The sequence below is a fragment of the Scaptodrosophila lebanonensis genome, unplaced genomic scaffold (genome assembly GCF_003285725.1).
Source record: "Scaptodrosophila lebanonensis strain 11010-0011.00,11010-0021.00 unplaced genomic scaffold, SlebRS2 tig00000001-arrow-pilon, whole genome shotgun sequence".
Taxonomy (NCBI): domain Eukaryota; kingdom Metazoa; phylum Arthropoda; class Insecta; order Diptera; family Drosophilidae; genus Scaptodrosophila; species Scaptodrosophila lebanonensis.
Genome location: NW_022060529.1, coordinates 7407848 through 7425643, shown reverse-complemented (window position 1 = coordinate 7425643; position 17796 = coordinate 7407848). Strand labels below are relative to the sequence as shown.

The following is a 17796-nucleotide window of genomic DNA, read 5'->3' as shown; positions in this document are numbered from 1 at the left end:
GCATTAATATTTTTTTTTTTTACAAAATACTTAAAAATAAATAAAATGCAATACATATTTCAATGTTGCCATTTGAATTGACATCTGTGAGCGCGCCTATTTACACATAGCTGGTAGCTTTATGTCAGTCCGCCGTGGGGTGGCAACTCCCTTACTAGTTCAGAGCGGTTCGATTCCGGTTCCGTCTCTGTACAGCATTTTAGTGAAAATCGTGACACTTGCATTCCCAACAAAAGCAAGCAGATATAAATTCTTCTTTTGAAAGCAAAATTAAAACGAAATTTAGCTTTTCGCTCACCTCATAACTTGAGATCTTCGTATCTGTCAGCTCCAGCTTGGCTTGAATTGTGACACAACCCAAAAGCAAAATGTCGGCGTCGCCAAAGCCTAATTGTTTGTACTGCAGAACCAGTAATCCGAAATTCCGATACCAGGACATATTTGATGAAGTGGGCATTGAAATCGGCTTGTCGACATTACTCTTTAATCATTTCCAGTTTGAAGTGAAGCAGAAAACAAATGCATCCCAATTCCTATGCGAGGTTTGCGTTAACACTCTGATTAAATTTTTTGATATTGCTGAACTCGAAAAGGAACGAAATGAAGGTGAAAAGAATAGTTCAGGAGAATCACAAAAGAAGAAGCTTACGATTGTGCCAAAGCCACAAGAGCCAGGGAAGCCGAAGGCGAAGATTGCGATTCTGCCCAAACCTAAAGCTGCCAGTTCGAGCAGGCCAGTGGTCCATGTGGAAGCCCCATCGGTGTCAGCGGCTGGTCGCACTTTACGGTCGGCCAACAAACAGTCTGTGTCCGCAACACAGAAAAGCAATCCAGTTGGCGCAGCTGAAATTAAGCCCGCATCAGGAGAGTTTATGCCAGTAGCGAACAAAATCAAGCCAGTAGTGAAAATAGTTGGAAAGAAAAAGAAAACTTCGGAGCAGGAGGAGATCAATGCTCTAATGCAGAACATTTTGTCCGATGAGGAGCTGAGACCCGCTGATGATGTTGCAACTGAAATCACGTCGGATTCGGAAACGTCGCAGACCATAGACGAATCCAAAATTGTGCTGGGCGCTGAAATTTCGTATAACGAGATGGACAAGTTGGCGATGCAATCCATGGAACTGTTGGACGATGATGAGGAGTTTATAAACGCTTCGCAATCGGGTAATGATACAGCCGATGACGATAAACTGGATCCGATGGACCTGGTGCCTATAAAGAAATGTAAGTAATGGAACCGCGCACAACTCATAAAGTAATAACTGGAGCTTCCTTTTCAGCTGATAATGTTGGCGACTTGTACGAGTATTTGGAGACGGTAGTCAAGACCGAGTTCGAAAATTTGTTCTTTGATTGGTCCACAGAGTGTCGTCACTGTCGACTTAAGTTTAGCACTTTTGATCGTCTGTTGGCGCACATGCAGAAGCAGCACAAAAAGAAACCGGATATCTACCAATGTCCAATTAGCGACTGTGAAGACTCCCTAAAGGGACATAGGCGTTTGGCCAAGCATCTAGTGTTGCGGCACGCACCCCTTCATGAGTATGTTGGTAGCCATTGAGCACAGCATTGGTATATACCACAATTATTATTTTTACAGCCTTCAGATTTATGGCAGTTGTCCGGAGTGCAAAATGACTTTTTCGAATTTTATTACCTACAATAAGCACTCGTGCGCTCACATCTTTAAAAAGCGACGTGGCTTACGTTTGTACTGCAAATTATGTAACCAGGAGTTTCCGTCATGGAAGCGGTGAGTTCCTTTTCCGTTTAGATTGAAAATCTTATCTAATGACAGATCTTTTCAGATACTCGTTCCACAAGCAATTTCACATGGAGAAGCACAGACCCAGAGCCTGCTTTATATGCAACAGTGTCGATTACAATCTGGAGGAGCTCTTTCGTCATTTACACTATGCCCACGAGCCGGAGGGTACGCTGTTCTGCGACTTATGCGATCGCACGTTCTGCGATCAGACCAACTTTGACGAACATAGGAGTGCGCACGCCAATGTGGGCACATTCCCGTGCTCCGAATGCTCCCTCTGCTTTGATACGCGCGGTCGTCTCACCGGTCACATGGTAATTGCTTCTAAACCCTTTTCCAAATGAAACCTTATGCAGTCGTTTTTTTTTTTTTTTTTTATTTGCAGCGAACCTCACATGGCGAGCTTGTCACATGTGACTTGTGCCCAAAAGAGTTCGCCTCTGAGGTGTCACTTAATCTGCACGTGAAGACGCATTTGATTATTGAGCGGCTGCTTCATGTATGCAGCAAATGTGGTTTGCTGAGTGAAAATCAAGAGAAGATGCTGGTAAGTAAACGTAGCCACTTTATTCCGTAGTATTCGAAATATCTTTTGCTGTCTTTCCGCAGGCCCACTCTGAAAACGAGGATGGCGGTCGCTGCTATGGGGCTGAAGTGCTTTCGGTGATGCTTCGCAGCGCCTTTGTGTGCGAGTATTGCATGTCGTATTTTAGAACGAAGGGAGAATTGAAAAATCATCGCGACACGGGCATCCATAAGGATGGTCTTTACTGGTGCCAGCCCTGCTATAAGGAGTTCTCAGACATTAAACTCTACCGTCATCATTTGCGTCTGGCACAGGCATCCGCCAACGACGTGGCACATCGAAAACTAGATATTTCTCTTTACTACATGTGCAACTATAAGGTGAAACATTAATACTAGAGTATGTACTTGAACATGCCGCTTATATATGATTGTTGTGCAGGACTGTCTCGTTTCGTATATAAATTGGAACTCCTTGTACACACACAAGCGGCGCACGCACTTCGGTGGTAGACACGATTCCCCGGCTTCCAATTCTCCAGCTGAGACTGCCGAATCAAAAAGCACTAAATTGAATTTAACGTGCCAATTCTGCAAGAAGGATTTTCGTACCAAAATGTCTTTGGCCGTCCATGTGGCGCGCAGTCATAACAATAGTAAGTAAACGGCTAACAGCAGATGAACAGATTTAGTAACTTCCCACATACTATTTTTTATTTAGATAATGTTACTTGCGATCAGTGCAGTTCATCCTACAAAGACGCTGAGGCACTCCAGAAGCATGTTGAGTATTGGCATCAGTCGATTGAGTGTCCAGTTTGCTATAAAGTAGTCAAGAATCGTCGCAATTATGATACCCATTTCAACGTCGTTCACTCAAAGAATAAGCGCTATAATTGTGGCAAATGCGAAAAGGGTTTCTATCACAAGAGCGAACGGGATGCACACGAAAAGGTATGAATTTTCTTACCTTTTTAACGCTCAAAGTTAAAGCAATATTTTATGGAAGAAAGTATATAGTATAAATTCGTTGCATTTAGTAAATTAAAATTTATAAGTTTTCTATAATGCCTCTTTAATGTCATTTTTATTTTCTTTTCTCACAGCTGCACACCCAGTCCTTCAGATGTGATTTGTGTAACTTCACCACAAGAAATAAAGCCTCATTGGATGTGCATGTGCAGGGTCAGCATCTGAAGAAGTTCTCGTTTCAATGCGAAATATGTAATAAATGCTTCGGTCGCCGGCAGGGTCTCAATGCGCACATACAACGTGTGCACGGCATTGGCCATGTGTGTCGAGACTACTTCGAGAAGGGCTGCACCAAGTCGTTTTCAAGCATGCAGCAATTGAATATTCATGTGCGAAAGGTTCATCACAGCACCATATTGCTGACGGACGAAATCATCTTTAGTGAGGATGAGGTAGAGGCAGAAGAACAACAAGATGAGGAGCAACCGGCAAAGCGACGTTGTTTTAAAATCGACGACACAAGCATTGAGTTTATAGGCATAGAGGGTCAGAGCAACTCCACAGATGGTAAGGAGTTTAAGGTCAGTGTTGAGGGTAATTAACAATTTTTAAAGCTCTAAAATGTACCATTTATTTATGTACTATATACATAGATGAATGTATATAGTTCTACGAGTATTTTAAAACAGATGTGCCACTTTAATTATTGACGGCATTACTTGAACATCGCGGATTGAACTTTTGAAGATGATTTAAAAAACATTATTTCATTAAACATTAAATTCAATATTTCGCGTTATCTCTTAAGTAAAACGATGAAGAATGTTGCAGGGCATATGCTATAATTATTCAATGATTTATTAAAGTAGTCGCTACTCATAATTTGAACACAAAACTGTCGCATAGTGACATATTTGATTTCCATACATACACGCATACATAACAATTATGTATTTCATAATTAAGCTAATTAAGTTGCGAATATCTAACCAGAGTCTGGTGGAAGCAAATTTGATTTGTTAAGCGTTGTTGTTTGGTCATTTAAACTTTGTAGATTATGTGCTGAGCTTACCTGTAAGCAAGAATGGTTAGTACTGAATGAATATACATATATGTATACATGTATCTATATATGTGTATCTTACTGGGCTAATTGGTGTTATGACAATGGCGGTGCGTGTGGCACACTGCAACAACGCCGTGTCCTCAGTGGACTCATCACAGTCAGCATCTGCATCAATATCGGCATCGACGTCCACATCAGCGCCAACATCGCTATCGATTTCCCACGAAGGAAAAGGCTCTATCTCCCCTTCACAATTAAGATCTTCCTCTTCAAAGTCTTCGTACTCATCAATCAGTATAACTGTGTTGTTCATATGGATTATACTTAATGTTATATGGTCATATTTATCTCTGAATCGTCTGCTTACTTGAGCTATCTGGCGGCTTGGGCTTAGCGCCTGTGTCCAAAGAGCGAGCTCCCACTTCTGGGATGGTTATGCGCTGCTCATGTTTGCTGTATGGCTCCGAAGTGGATCTGTGTAGACTGCGCAAAAAAGTAATCAGAGATGGCTACATGGGCTTAGAAATGAAAGGCAGGCGTACCTTAAAGTAACACGTTTCTTGGTTCTATTCTCTAATTCAGTCATAAAAACATCGTTGTGCTGCTGCTGCTTCTCAGACACAAGCTGATATGAGTTAAGCACGGAAGACTGAAACAGTGACAAAATTACAATTCTACTTTTTACAAAATAGTTAAATACAAGAAGGTTGGGGTCGATTGATATTTCCTTTGTTGCTGTGTAAGGGTAAGGGTCTATGTGAAGCCATGGCAATGGCTTTTAGCAATTACCTTCGTATTGGTCGAACTATGCTGTGTGTAAGGCATAGTGGTTTGCGTGGCTATCGCATCTGTTGTGGTTGCTGTTGTCTGCGTCGATGTCAATGCGACATCGTTGTCCGTGGATGTTGCCTGGGTTATTGTCACCTGTTCCGGATGCACACTTAGCGTTGCTGTCCGTTTCCATACATCAATCATGGCCTGATTGTGTGAGTGACTGTGTATAGGACTAATGGAATGTATTTTGGGCTTGCTTGGTAGTGGAAGCGCTAAAAATCTATCACGATCCTCCATATAGGCTTTGATTAGTACATCAAGTTTTTCCTCAATGTCCGCCACCTAAAATTAAACAACAAACTCCAATCTAGACTTCCACAGTATGTATACAATTTGCAGCTTTACCTGACGCTCCACTTTTACGACACGCGAGGCTAAGCTTATTTTCGATGCATACACATCCTTTGCCTTGGAGCCTTGTTTTCCCAATATTTGGTCCAAGCTGTAAATGGACGAGTTGAATTTGGATACCGAAATTAAAGGAATTTGTTAATGCGTACCGCAAATGGAGCATCTTGACGCGACCTAGTAAATCCACATGGCCGGCCGCATACTGCTCCATGACATCCTTGACATCGTAGGGCTTCAGGGCCTCCTTGAACTTGCGTCGAGCCACAAAATATTTTAGCTAAAAAGAGATTGTTGATAAAGATATGATAAAGAGATTGAAGTTTGAAGAGCTTTTGAATGGCAATAATTTATTAATATCGAACATACAACTATTTCATATTGAACATTTTTAAAGTGTAAAACCTTTTTGCACAGTCAATGGTATATTAGTGGTTTCTAATATTTTCATCAAAGTCAGACAAAAGCGTCAGCTTATTTTTTTTTTTTGAACGAAATATATTCTACACTTTCAGATGTGCTAGTACTGGAAAGGAATTGCTGAGTAATGTCAAGATTTTAAAAACAAGTTTTTTTTTGTAGACCTTAAGCTGCATTTCTATTATCCTATCCAAATATTTTAAATTTGATGAGAATGTTTCAAAAATAGTGCTAGCGTCAGATTTAGTGTCAGTTTTGGCATATTTTGTGGTGACATATTTTGCATTTATTATATTTTAATTTATGTAGTGACATTCGGTCTTACCTTTCGTATAAATCGAATGGCTGTCTTATGTCGATTGGTCAGCTGCGTGCAGCGGGGCTCTTCATCCTCATCTGTGGGTAATTTTTGTTAGAAGGAGAAAGTATTGTCTTTTTGTATTAGTTGGTCTTGGCTTTGCTTGCTTAGGTCGTTGATTGGGGTTATTGTGGCACAATAGTTACGTTCATACAATATTCATAAATACTATATATATATACATACAGATACAGTTGAACAGATAGTTTAGTAATTGTTTGGCTCTTATGTTTATCCTAGTAGCATGTATTTATTTAGTTAGTACATAGTCAAAAGGCAACTCATACACAGCACAGGTCATTAGGCATAGAAAGCATTTCATAAAGCGTTTATGTAGGTGTGGACTGTGTGTGGGTGTGGGTGTGGGTGTGGGCGTGTCTGTGTTTGTGGTAGGCGAAGGTGTACAAGTAGTTGTTGCCTCTGGGGCCTAGGCAAGCTCAAGCATCGTATTTGATATGTATTTTTATTCGCAATCATCTAGCAAGTCAAACGGAATGTCATAAAAGTACTAGAAAGAGTAACAAGCAGATATGTACTATATACTATACTTATATGTATCTAAACCTATTTACACAATGCACGAATTCCTCACTCTACAGCTCGCACGAGTTTCTAGCACCGCTCTTAATTGGAGGGGTCACTTGCAATATTTTTTTGGGGCAGTCACGCTTCATTGCAATTGCAGTGCCAAGCGACAACGTAATAGGGTTACACTCAGAGAAAATCGGCGTACGTTTGATGGGAAATAAAGAAAATATATCCTTAACAAAACAAAATTAACAAAATTGGATTGCTGTACTATTTTATCCCTGATATTCGTAATATTTATTGTTAAATGTTTTAAAAAATATTACATCTTACGATGCAATTACGTTTAAATATTTTGTCGATGTAAGAACGAATTGAAAATTTGATAGACGAAAAAAATTAACATTGAATTGTTCAAGTTAAGATATCATAGAAGACTTTGAATGATTCCAAAGTCAGGGAATGTATTCTTTACAGATGAAACTAAATGTCTTACTTCTTCAGGGAAAAATATCTGAATAGCAGCAAAACTAAGTCCAAGCATATTTAGGGCTGAAAGATTTGAACTTGGGAAGCAAATATTTGAACAATTTTATATGTTGTTCAGTTTTCATAAATCAACAACGATTTAGATTGGTGGCCGCAATATATTGGAAATGTTTAGTGTTTAATGAAAGGAGTACGAATTTGATAAACATTTAAGAATGGAACGTAAAAGTTTTCATCGAAACCAAATTTGATGAATATTGACACCATTTTAGGAGTTGTCCTGGATTGATTAACTTCTTGAACTTAGCTATTTTTATCTAATTTTAAAATCTCTTGTTGCCTTCTTAAATTGATTGATTAGTGTGGAGAAACCACACACAAAGAAACTACGAATTTGGAAAAAAAGAATATCTTTAAAAAATAGAAATAATTTTGATTTAGGTTCGAGCGAATTCAGAAACTGCTCGGATTTTCGAATGAGACAAGTGTGTGGAATGCAAAATAAAAAACTGTCGTGTGTTATTACCTCGGTTTTCTCTGAGTGCATGCGTATATGTGTGTTCTTGTGGAAATGTTTTGTGTGGCTTTTGTGTGCATGCTGTGGATGCAAGCAAATTCAATTAGCACCAGTCCGCTAGAATGTGATATAGCCAGGTGCCCTAGCTGGACGTTGACGAGCACTGGAGGGGTGTGATAAACTTTGACCTTCAAATGTCAGTCATATGTAAGCAACTAGCACGCACTTGCCACAAAAAATGCGCCGTGTGCTTTGGTGTCGGCCGCATTGCCCATATTGGCCCCCGGTCCATGGCCTTCGCCATGCATGAATCCTGTTTCGAGGAAGTGCGAGGCGGCGGCAAAAAAGCGACCTGTGCGGTTGCTTACAGGACTGTCGCTCTTTTTGTTGTTGCTGCCACCGCTGATGGTTATATTCCCGAGCTCAGTGCTGGCAGATGCTGCTGCCTCCACATCGATGCTTGCGTCTGCCACTCGCGGATTACGCAGCGAGAAGGTCGAGCCAAAGAAGTCACCTTGCAAAAAGCCACATAGCACCACGGGTATGGTGAGGGTTTTCAAGCTTACATGGCCAGGTGTGGCAGCCTTGGATGGCGGTTGCTGTTGCTGCTCCTGCTGGTGATGTTGACTGTCGGATGATTCGGCCATTTCCCTGGGAAAATTGGCCAACGAACCGGCGCTGTTGCTGTGCACAACGCAGTTTCCCAGTTTGATTGACGGCGGTTGTGAGGTCGCTAAGTGCAAGATTGACCACGTTAGAAATTAGTTCAGTCGCTTGGTGGTTTGGGTGGCTTTGGGTGGCTGGCTATGTCGATACTGTCCCCGTTCCCCCGATATTAAAAGTATCCCCTTGGCAGAACCTTAACTATATGCTTTCTCCTATTTGATTCATACCAAATCAAATTCAGGTTATTAGGGTAACAACAACAACAACATTAAAGTAAACCAATTAAAATGCAACCACAACATTTACACAACACTCAATAATTTGGATTATCAATTTGTAAATATATATGTAGTTATTTGTATGCATATACGTATGTATAAGTTATGTATTCTGGGCAGGAGACCTTTTAGACTTACCGTCTGAATTTTTAATATTTTTTAAACAAGTTGTTTCAGCAACTGAATCTTCGCTAAAACTTGGATTCAAGGATTTGCCATTTTGTACTACCTCTGAAAATGTCAGACCAGATGTTAAAGTTTCGTTTTGTAAAATTTTTCATATTTTTCTTTTGTTTTTTTTTTGTTTTTGTTTTTTGTTGTCGTTTGTTGCATTTGTGCCAATCAATAATCAAATAAGACTCGGTAGTCTATGGGTCGTACATAACTGATTGGATTAAAGAACACACCAAGATATCACAAAAGTGTTACATAGCTATTTAGGTTACGGTATTAAGTTCATTCATTCATTCAACATTTTGTTTTCTTTGGATATTGGTAAACTTTAAAGACCTTTTAAAGGTTAACGTTAATCGAACACTAATTTAACTACAATATAGATCAGAAACAAGGTGTAACGAATGCAGCGAAGGATTGTAAGAATGAATGAATGACACGTTAAGGTGCATATCTTGTTCATATGAATAAGGGTTTAAATAATATATTTTACGAGCATCACAATGGATAAAATATCCAAAACTATAGATTGTACCGAAATACAAAAAAAAAAAAAAACCAACCACAAAATATCAATTATTGCTTTTTAATCGAAAACAAAATAAATCCACTGAGCTCAACTCTAAAATACACTCTTTTTCCAAAAGCTACGAGACTTACGAAAGAGGAGTATAGTAGGCTGGTGCAGCGGGCTTAGGAAAATCTGAATAGCAAGTTCGGTTATTCCAGCTCTTATACTTCCAGAGATCCGGGCGCTCATACAGACGGACAGACAGATATTTTATTCTTCTAATTTCTTCAACATTAATTTTTTGGCTTAGTTTTAAACAAAATACTACAATTTAAAAAATCTACCATAGTATTCTTTTAAGGACCTGGAAGCAATGTGATTAAATTTAATTTCCCATTTTTTATTCTTAAAGCCAAAGGCATTATGTAATTTGAAAGCGGAACTTGTAGCATTATGTTGTTTTTATTAATAATTATGTATAAGGCAGTCCAGAAAAATGTTGAAAATAGAATAGTTAAATAATGCTATGTCGTAAGATGTTTGCAACATTGTCTGGGTGGCTTGGGGGGCAGATTGAGGGAATTGTCTAGTTATGAATACATATGCTCAAAAGTATTAAGAATCTGAACTTGATCCATTTTCCCATGTATGCCATAATATCAAGCTCCGTGTAGAAGTTGACATCATTTTGCATTTGAACAAGTGTTTTAGGTTGCGCCCAGTTGATGGAAAATGAGGGTTTATGTCAGTGACAGAAATTATGAAGTAATCTACTTGTATAATCTACTAAATGAAGAAGTTTCTACAAGGTTTTCAAAGGAGGCAACCATTTTAGAATATTTGAATGGATGAGATCGGAGAAATGAATATTCAAGTGGGTTATAAAAAACTTGCATGCAAATCGAGGGCTTCCGAAAGAAAGGTAACAAAGTACTAAATTGTTCGAAACTTGGTTTACATTTAAGTTGTACTGCCCTGCCACATAAAATATACAGATACATACTATATATAACGTTTTTATGGAATGCATGTGCAGATGACATGAATTGTTTTTGATTTCGTTTTCATTTGGAGGAGGAATGTTCATTTTGCGATTGTTGTGTTGGATGTTTTATTTCGAACGATACACGCAGCGCAGAAGCAAAAAACCAATATTTTTATTTGCATAGTCAAGAAAAAAGGTTAGAATATAGAAACACATGTGTGTGTGTGGGTGGGCGTCTGTGTGTGTGTGTGTGTGTGAATGTGTGTGTGCATGCATAGATTGAGATGCAGAGTAGACAAGTTGTCTTCTCCATATACGTGTACTTCATACTATACAGAATTACATTTGTGTTTTATTGCCACGCATGTTGCGATTCTTTTGTGAACTTTCCATACAGTACGAGTATGCTAGAGTGTGTACGTGTGTATATGTGTGTGTGTGAGTGTGTGTGTGTGTGGCTGTGGGCGTGAGGTGTGCAAACAGAAATAGTAAAGAAGTAACTTCACAACTGAAAGAATGCTGAACATCATTATAATGCTTATATTCGTCAGCATCAACAGAATTGTAAACGTACGAGTACAGATAGGTATATAAACGAGTATATATATATATAAATATGTGAATAGTAATGTATATTCTTGGATATATATGTATGTATGTACATATATGTCTCTATCTTGCAACTCACCCAAGTTCTCGGCCGATGCGTTCATATCCCGAATGGTTTGGCGGGCGTAGCGTGTGGAGGCCCGCGAGGAGCCCGGGGGCTTGGCCACCGACCCATCGCCGGGCGTCTGAATGGTCTGGCTCTTGTGGCGCCTTATTGTCGGCAGACGTGCCACGAAGGATGTGTTGTGCTTAAAGCTGGAGGAGGCGCGCCTGCGGAATAGAATATGGTCCAAATGTTTGCGCAATCAAATATTTGTACTCTCTACTCTGGCAACTGTAGCAATTATTATCGGGCCGAGCAGTAAATGGTGGGAGAGACAAAAATAGAGGTGGGTCGGTGGGTGGGAAATACGAGCTCACAGCGTATACGAATTGAATTGGTATCAAGTGCATAGTGTGTTGGATGGGTGTGTTGGTGTGTGTGTGTGTGTGTGTGTATTTGTAAGTATGGACGTCCCATAGCTATCAATTGTTTATAGTGAGTGCGGCAAGTGCGGGCTTGGCATAACAATAACATAACCAATTACTTTTTAACTACAGATGTTGCAACCCACATGCAGTATCATTTATATAAAAATGTGTGTGTGCGTGAGTGCATAAGTGTGAGTGTGCGCATGTGTGTGTGTGTGTGTGCTGAAAGCTTTGCCATTTGCTTTTGGCCAGCCATTATAGATCATTTGGGTTGGATTGTGCGAAATTAGAGAAAAAGTACTTGAAGTGTTAGAAGAAAATAAGGAGGATTGAATAAAAGCAATCTGAACTCACATGTTAATGCACATTTAAAAACATATTGAATGCATAATATTTTTGATTGCCGCGCAGCACAAGGAATATCAATTCAATCAAATTGATTAATTTGTTTAGTCATAGTACATTATTAATGATTTGGAGGTAAGTTTTCATAGCGAAAAAGAAGATAGAGAATTTAGCACAATTTATTTACGATTTACTTATTTTGCTTGTTGTTCTGATTTGTCAATGTTTTTGGTGATCTTGGAAATATAGCAAATAAAAATATCATCGAGGAGTGTTTGTGCGCAAGCTGAAATTTAAATACGATTATATACATATATTTATACATATATATGTATGTATGTAAAAGGCATTTATGTATGTAGGTGGCGAGTGTGTGCGTTGGGGACCTCTGCTTACATAAATATGTATGTACATACATATGTATGTATGCATAGCCCCGTTGAATTATTAGAACGAACAGAAAAACGAAAACAATATATAGTACTATTTAATAAGAAATGAATGACTGCTGAATGACTGAATAATTGCATTATGCTGACTTGAAAATCGTTGCGATTAAGAATATTCTTTCACGTTTACCTATATTCAGTAATGTTTTTTAATAATCGCTCCCAGTTTTCTGAACTGAAAATGGTTCAAAAATTAAATGTATTTCATTTATGTAATATGTATGAAAGAAATGAAATCAAATGTTAATAAATAAATTAACTTTAGCTGGAACTTAAAGTGTGTTAATTGAAAAGTAGACAAATAGGAGGGGGCGGGGGCCCATATCAATCATATGTCTATGTAGGTACTAACTGTTATGTATTCTATTTATGTAGTACCCATGCACTTTGTGTGTCCAACAAAAATAAAATTATTTAACTGTGGTGATTCTATAGTGTGAGTTTGTGTATTTGTTTGTGTTGGTGTTTGGTGTTTGTAGGTCTGTTTGTTTGTGAAGCATCTCTCTGCGCTTCCCATCGAGTGCCGCTGCTCATGGAATCTACAGCCCGTTCCCCTTATTATAACGCATTCGTGTAACTTATTACTATTTATCTACATATTATACAGCATTGCATTGCACTTGCAAGTCGCCAACATCAGATAAGTATGGTACAACATTTCTCACAACTCTGTACTGTCCACAAGAGCTGTGTCGATTCAATTCGCGAATTAGTTGGCCGGTTTTCCATTTTCAACATTTTAGTTCACACAGTTCAACATTCAATTCTAACAACTAACAAGTGGTAGGCAATACTTGTAAATAAGTAGGTGAGCAAACTTTGATAAGCATTTGCTTATTTTAAAACCAATTCAGCACGTTCGTATTCGTTTCAGTTATATGTTAAATATTACATAATTCGAGTTAGAAGACTTGAAATTTCCATACATAGGATGTGGGAAGTGGTTTATTATTTCTATAATTTGAACAAAATTCAGTCTCAATGAATTGATTTATTGATTGCAGATCAACAAATATTAACAAATATTTTCAACTTCAAAAATTTGGTTAAATGAGGAAGTGTGAAAAAACCCTTTTCAATATCGTTTGATGTCCGCAAAATTTAATTTAAGAACGTATCTAAGAATGACCTATTGATGTGATTTCAAATGTTCCATTAATTGATCTAACAGAGTGAACAATTTTTGGGGGAATATAGTTTGAGCGTTTGCATTTTTTACATAAATATGTTCGTCAATTTGGAACAGGCCTGTATATGTTACTACTTTTATTTCACTTGAAAAAAATTGTTTTTGAAATTGAACTATATGAATGGAAATATTGAACCGGTTTCGAAATGGTATCCGAGCTTAGATAACTAGAAGTGGTCCACACGAATGGAACTGGACCGCACAACTCTACTGTCAATGCAGAATTCTGTGTACTTACGAGGCTGGCGGACTTGGCAGCGCTACTTGATGTATTTTCCATGTGGCTATCGACACCGAATGCTCATCGGAGGCATAGCAACGCCAAACGGCCTGAATCAGCGTTGCCGCCGGCTGGCGTCGACGAATCATGTGCTTCTGACGCTGCTGCTGCTGCACCTTCAAAGCAAAACCGCTGCCCAGAATGCCCTGAAATATTTGTCGGGGTGCATACCAGGTGCAGAGAGCGGAAACGTTAAGCGTCTGTGCGACAGGATGTGGAAGTGTGCGCTCCACTTACCGCTGGCAGTGCAAAGAATGAAATGCCCAATAGTGCGCAGCACGATGCAATCAGTTTCCCTTGCCAAGTGATGGGCACCATATCGCCATAGCCGACGGTACAGAGAGTAATCTGCAATGGCGGCATTGAATAATTGAAATGTCAAGCGGTTGCAAGTAGGCCTTGACTCTGCCCCCAACTTACCACGCCCCACCACAGTGCCTGGGCGAAGTTGCTGAATTTATCGTTCACATCCTTCTCCCACATGTAAACGAGGAATGACGCAAATATGAGACCTAAAAATCCTATGTACATTGTTGTTATGAGCTCCTGTGGTGCAAAGAGAAGAGTTCCAAAAAAAAATTGGAAATATTCTTTAAAACAAAATAATATGAGCCATACTTCACACCTTATTGCCAATAAAAAACAAAATTCTAAAATTAATTAAATTAAATAATTAAAATTCTTTAACTACTTAATATTGCAAACTGTCTGTCGAAATTAGAAACATTATTAGCTCCAAACTATTGACTTATTAGTGGACGACTGAGAAACCTACATATGATACTAATTCTAGCTTAAAAACTAAAAACATGCTTTTCAAAAAATAAAAGTAAATAACTTCCCACGTGCCTTATCGTTCAAAAGTTGCTGGTGTTTACACGGACGGAGGGATGGACAGACGAAGATGTCGGTGTGTTTTATTTTGTTAGTCTGATCCTAAACAAACACATTTGCCTATAGCTTTTTTGGCGTTCAGACTTTAAAGTATACTCATGGCTCTTTTTGGGAATGTGCCATTACGAACATATAAGAATTGACTATTTATAGAAATGAGGACACTTCACACCTTCCTCTCTTTCAAGTTATAACTTAAAACCGCATACACTTGTAGTACATGCTTTTCAAAAACTTAACAATACAATACATACAAATTTTAATTAAATTATTTAATAACATTTGAAGTGTCTCAAGTTCAAGTTTCAGTGATTATCACCACGACGGCAGACCAAGTAGTGTCTCAGCTTAATTTAAATTTAATTTAATTTCGAATTTAAATAAACTTTCAGAATTTAAATAAGTTGACCACAACTGGAGTTTTTGCGGCTTAAATGGGTTTTTTTTTAAATTTTGAGAAGGTTCCTACAGGAACATTATAGTTCCGCGTTCAATAATACTTGTATATAGAACGGTAAATCTGTTCAATGATGGGAATTATGATGTTCTAATGTAAAAAAAAAATAGTTTTTTTTATAGTGTAGCGATGAGAAAAGTACATACCTGTCTATGTGCGTATACGACACTTCCGAGCAATTTCCAGGTTCCACCTCGCCGATCCATGCGGACCATGCGCAGGATCTGAAAGAAGCGCAGGCCCCTCAGAGCGCTTGTGGCAAAGACCTGGCCAGATGTGCCCATACCTAATACTACAATTGATGCTAAAATTGTGACAATATCTGCAAAATGCATGTGTATTTCCTGTTATGTAAGGTCTGCTCAAAATTCGATGAATTGCACTATTGTTGGTATTGGCATAATATGGTGGACAGGTATTATTGCCAATATCAAAAACCGTACTTATTTATTTACGTAAATGCTTACCTATAATACAAAATGGTCGTTTTACAAACTTCATACGCCCCAGGCAGCCCTGGTAGCGAGAGCGGCATCCGGATGACCATAGTCGTGCCGCGAATTCTAGGGTAAACCAAATCACAACTAAAATTTCCATTCTAAACAATATGTACACCGCATCCTCTTCGTATTCCTTAATGGTGGAGAACACGCTCAGTGCGAGACATGTAAACACCATAAGGAACCTGCAATACATGGACGAGGCGATGATTTGTAATCGATCTAAAAAGGATAATGGCATAAGAGACAATCACACTTACACCATCACATGATAGAATATTGCATGCAGGCCGCGGGGTCGCTCCAAGAAGTTGTAGAGGCGACTCTGAAGTCGCCTATAGCGGACATCGCGGCGTGTGCCGCGATTGTAGTTCAGGGGCTTCCCTAGGAGTGACATTCGCGGTAGCAGAATACGTTCCGATTTTTGTCTATTGATACTACATTTCCTGTAATTGGGGCACACAAATCACATACAATATTATATTAAAATAAAATACACAATGAATTTAAATAATTTAAGTAATAGAGCATACCCTTTGTACCCTCTTATATCGTAAAATGCATAAATATCATTATCGGGATCCATCTTATATGTTATCCCATTTACAATATTCGTAGTTATTTAACTAATTTGAGAAAGTCACTTGCTACACAATTCCAATTCAAAATCACTTTTAACTTCCAAAAAAGCGTCTAGCACGCTTGCCGCTCCATTCCCAACTCAATTGGCAATTGTGCGAGGTGTATGGTTAAAACCTTCTAGCGAGACATTCAAAACCTATGTGTAAATTTTATTAATTAACTACATAAACAATTTTTCTACACACCTTGCATTTTTATGGTCTACCTACCTACATAGACAATTTATTTTATTTCATTTTATTTTATTTTGCTGTGATCTTTTAGTACACATCGTCACCACTGACGACGAGTCATAAAATTCGCGCACTGGCTTAACAACATTATCAACTGTTTTGGTTATTAGCCAATTCTCCGTTATTTTCGCACTTACTCAGATCGTGTCCGAGCGTGGGCGGCGACGTCAGCTCCTTAGTTTTGTCACGAGCGCTACGAGCCCGACATTTACAGAACGTGGTTCGGGACTTATAGACGTCATTAGCTGAACTCTTTATGCGATGATCGGGGCGGGTGGAGTAAACAAGGGTTTGTTTCGAAAATTGGGACTTTATTGTGGGGCGTGATTCCTAATCGGAAAATTTTCCAACAGCATAACGTAAATTGAAATCGAAAGATATGAATAGGGAAGGTCTTAGATTGTAGTACATTTTTAGGTTTGCCACTGCCGCAATTTTTATTATAGACTTTCAACAAGTTTTTAGTGTGAAGAAAACGCTAACGGAAAACTTAAAATATTTACAAAAAATTAGATATATGTATGTAAGATTTATTAGGTTTATAAATCGTTTAATAAAGTATATCGAGTATTTGACAAACAATAAGAATAGTATTATATAATAACATAAGACTTAAAAATATGTTTAGACGCCGACTTTTGCAACTTCTGACCAACTTTAGTGACTGCTGTACAACTTTACTACTGACGACTGAATGCCACGACTGCTGCTTACGACTGTTGAAAAACGACTATCCCACGACTTCTTCTTAATTACACCTTCGCCTGATCGGGGGTGCCAACTGATGATAATGGCACAAGGATGCCACTTTACACTCGGCCATCCTGCTCATCATCTGTCTCAGATGATTCTCCAGCTTCATCGTCTTCGTCTTGACCCATGTAACGCCACAGTTTCATAGAATCAGTACAAGTTGAAGTCTGATTCGGACCCTGGAACTCTGCAACTTTCTTCACGTCGAACCTTCCATTACGTTTTATTTTGGTAACCTCGTATGGCCCGATATATTTCGGAGCCAGCTTTTTACCATTTACAAACTGTGTTACTTTAATGGCTACTAAGTCTGCTAATTGGTAACCACTATGCTTACGTCGCTTTTTGTCAAAATTCTTCTTGTAGCAACTTTGAGCTTTTTCAATCTGTACTCTGGCATCAGCTCTGATTTGGTTGCGTTCATCCTGCAAGCCTTCCAGTAGCTCGTCCTGAAGAATTTTCACCACTTCCAGATCAGATTCATTACGCATTTTGACGCCGAACATAATTTCAAACGGAGTGTACTTCGTAG

The 17796-nt window shown here is 38.7% G+C and overlaps 2 protein-coding genes across 5 annotated transcripts; one reads left to right on the top strand and one right to left on the bottom strand.

The window, feature by feature from the left end:
- The first annotated feature begins 289 nt into the window (after positions 1-289).
- On the top strand, positions 290-4393 carry LOC115631215 (zinc finger protein 845). The gene is made up of 9 exons (XM_030527923.1): positions 290-1227; positions 1284-1545; positions 1604-1756; positions 1812-2085; positions 2157-2318; positions 2381-2677; positions 2739-2952; positions 3018-3250; positions 3403-4393. Exons 1-9 carry the CDS (start codon positions 369-371, stop codon positions 3868-3870), a joined length of 2922 nt encoding a protein of 973 aa, XP_030383783.1. The 5' UTR covers positions 290-368; the 3' UTR covers positions 3871-4393.
- Positions 4111-16449, bottom strand: LOC115631191 (potassium voltage-gated channel subfamily KQT member 1). Of its 4 annotated transcripts, XM_030527885.1 has the most exons (19): positions 16170-16449; positions 15897-16082; positions 15604-15821; positions 15283-15458; positions 14206-14331; positions 14023-14133; positions 13744-13931; positions 12447-12491; positions 11131-11321; positions 8911-9003; positions 8055-8561; positions 6262-6332; positions 5669-5796; positions 5514-5610; positions 5124-5450; positions 4877-4983; positions 4702-4817; positions 4414-4634; positions 4111-4340 (listed from the first exon to the last, which is right to left on the bottom strand). In XM_030527885.1, exons 1-19 carry the CDS (start codon positions 16220-16222, stop codon positions 4254-4256), a joined length of 3048 nt encoding a protein of 1015 aa, XP_030383745.1. In that variant the 5' UTR covers positions 16223-16449; the 3' UTR covers positions 4111-4253. The 4 variants fall into 4 exon arrangements, with proteins under 4 accessions (XP_030383745.1, XP_030383763.1, XP_030383753.1 ...); XM_030527903.1 differs by lacking the exons at positions 8055-8561; positions 8911-9003 and having other exon boundaries at positions 4117-4340; positions 16170-16222; XM_030527893.1 differs by lacking the exons at positions 8055-8561; positions 12447-12491 and having other exon boundaries at positions 4117-4340; positions 16170-16222.
- Between the last annotated feature and the right edge of the window lie 1347 nt (positions 16450-17796).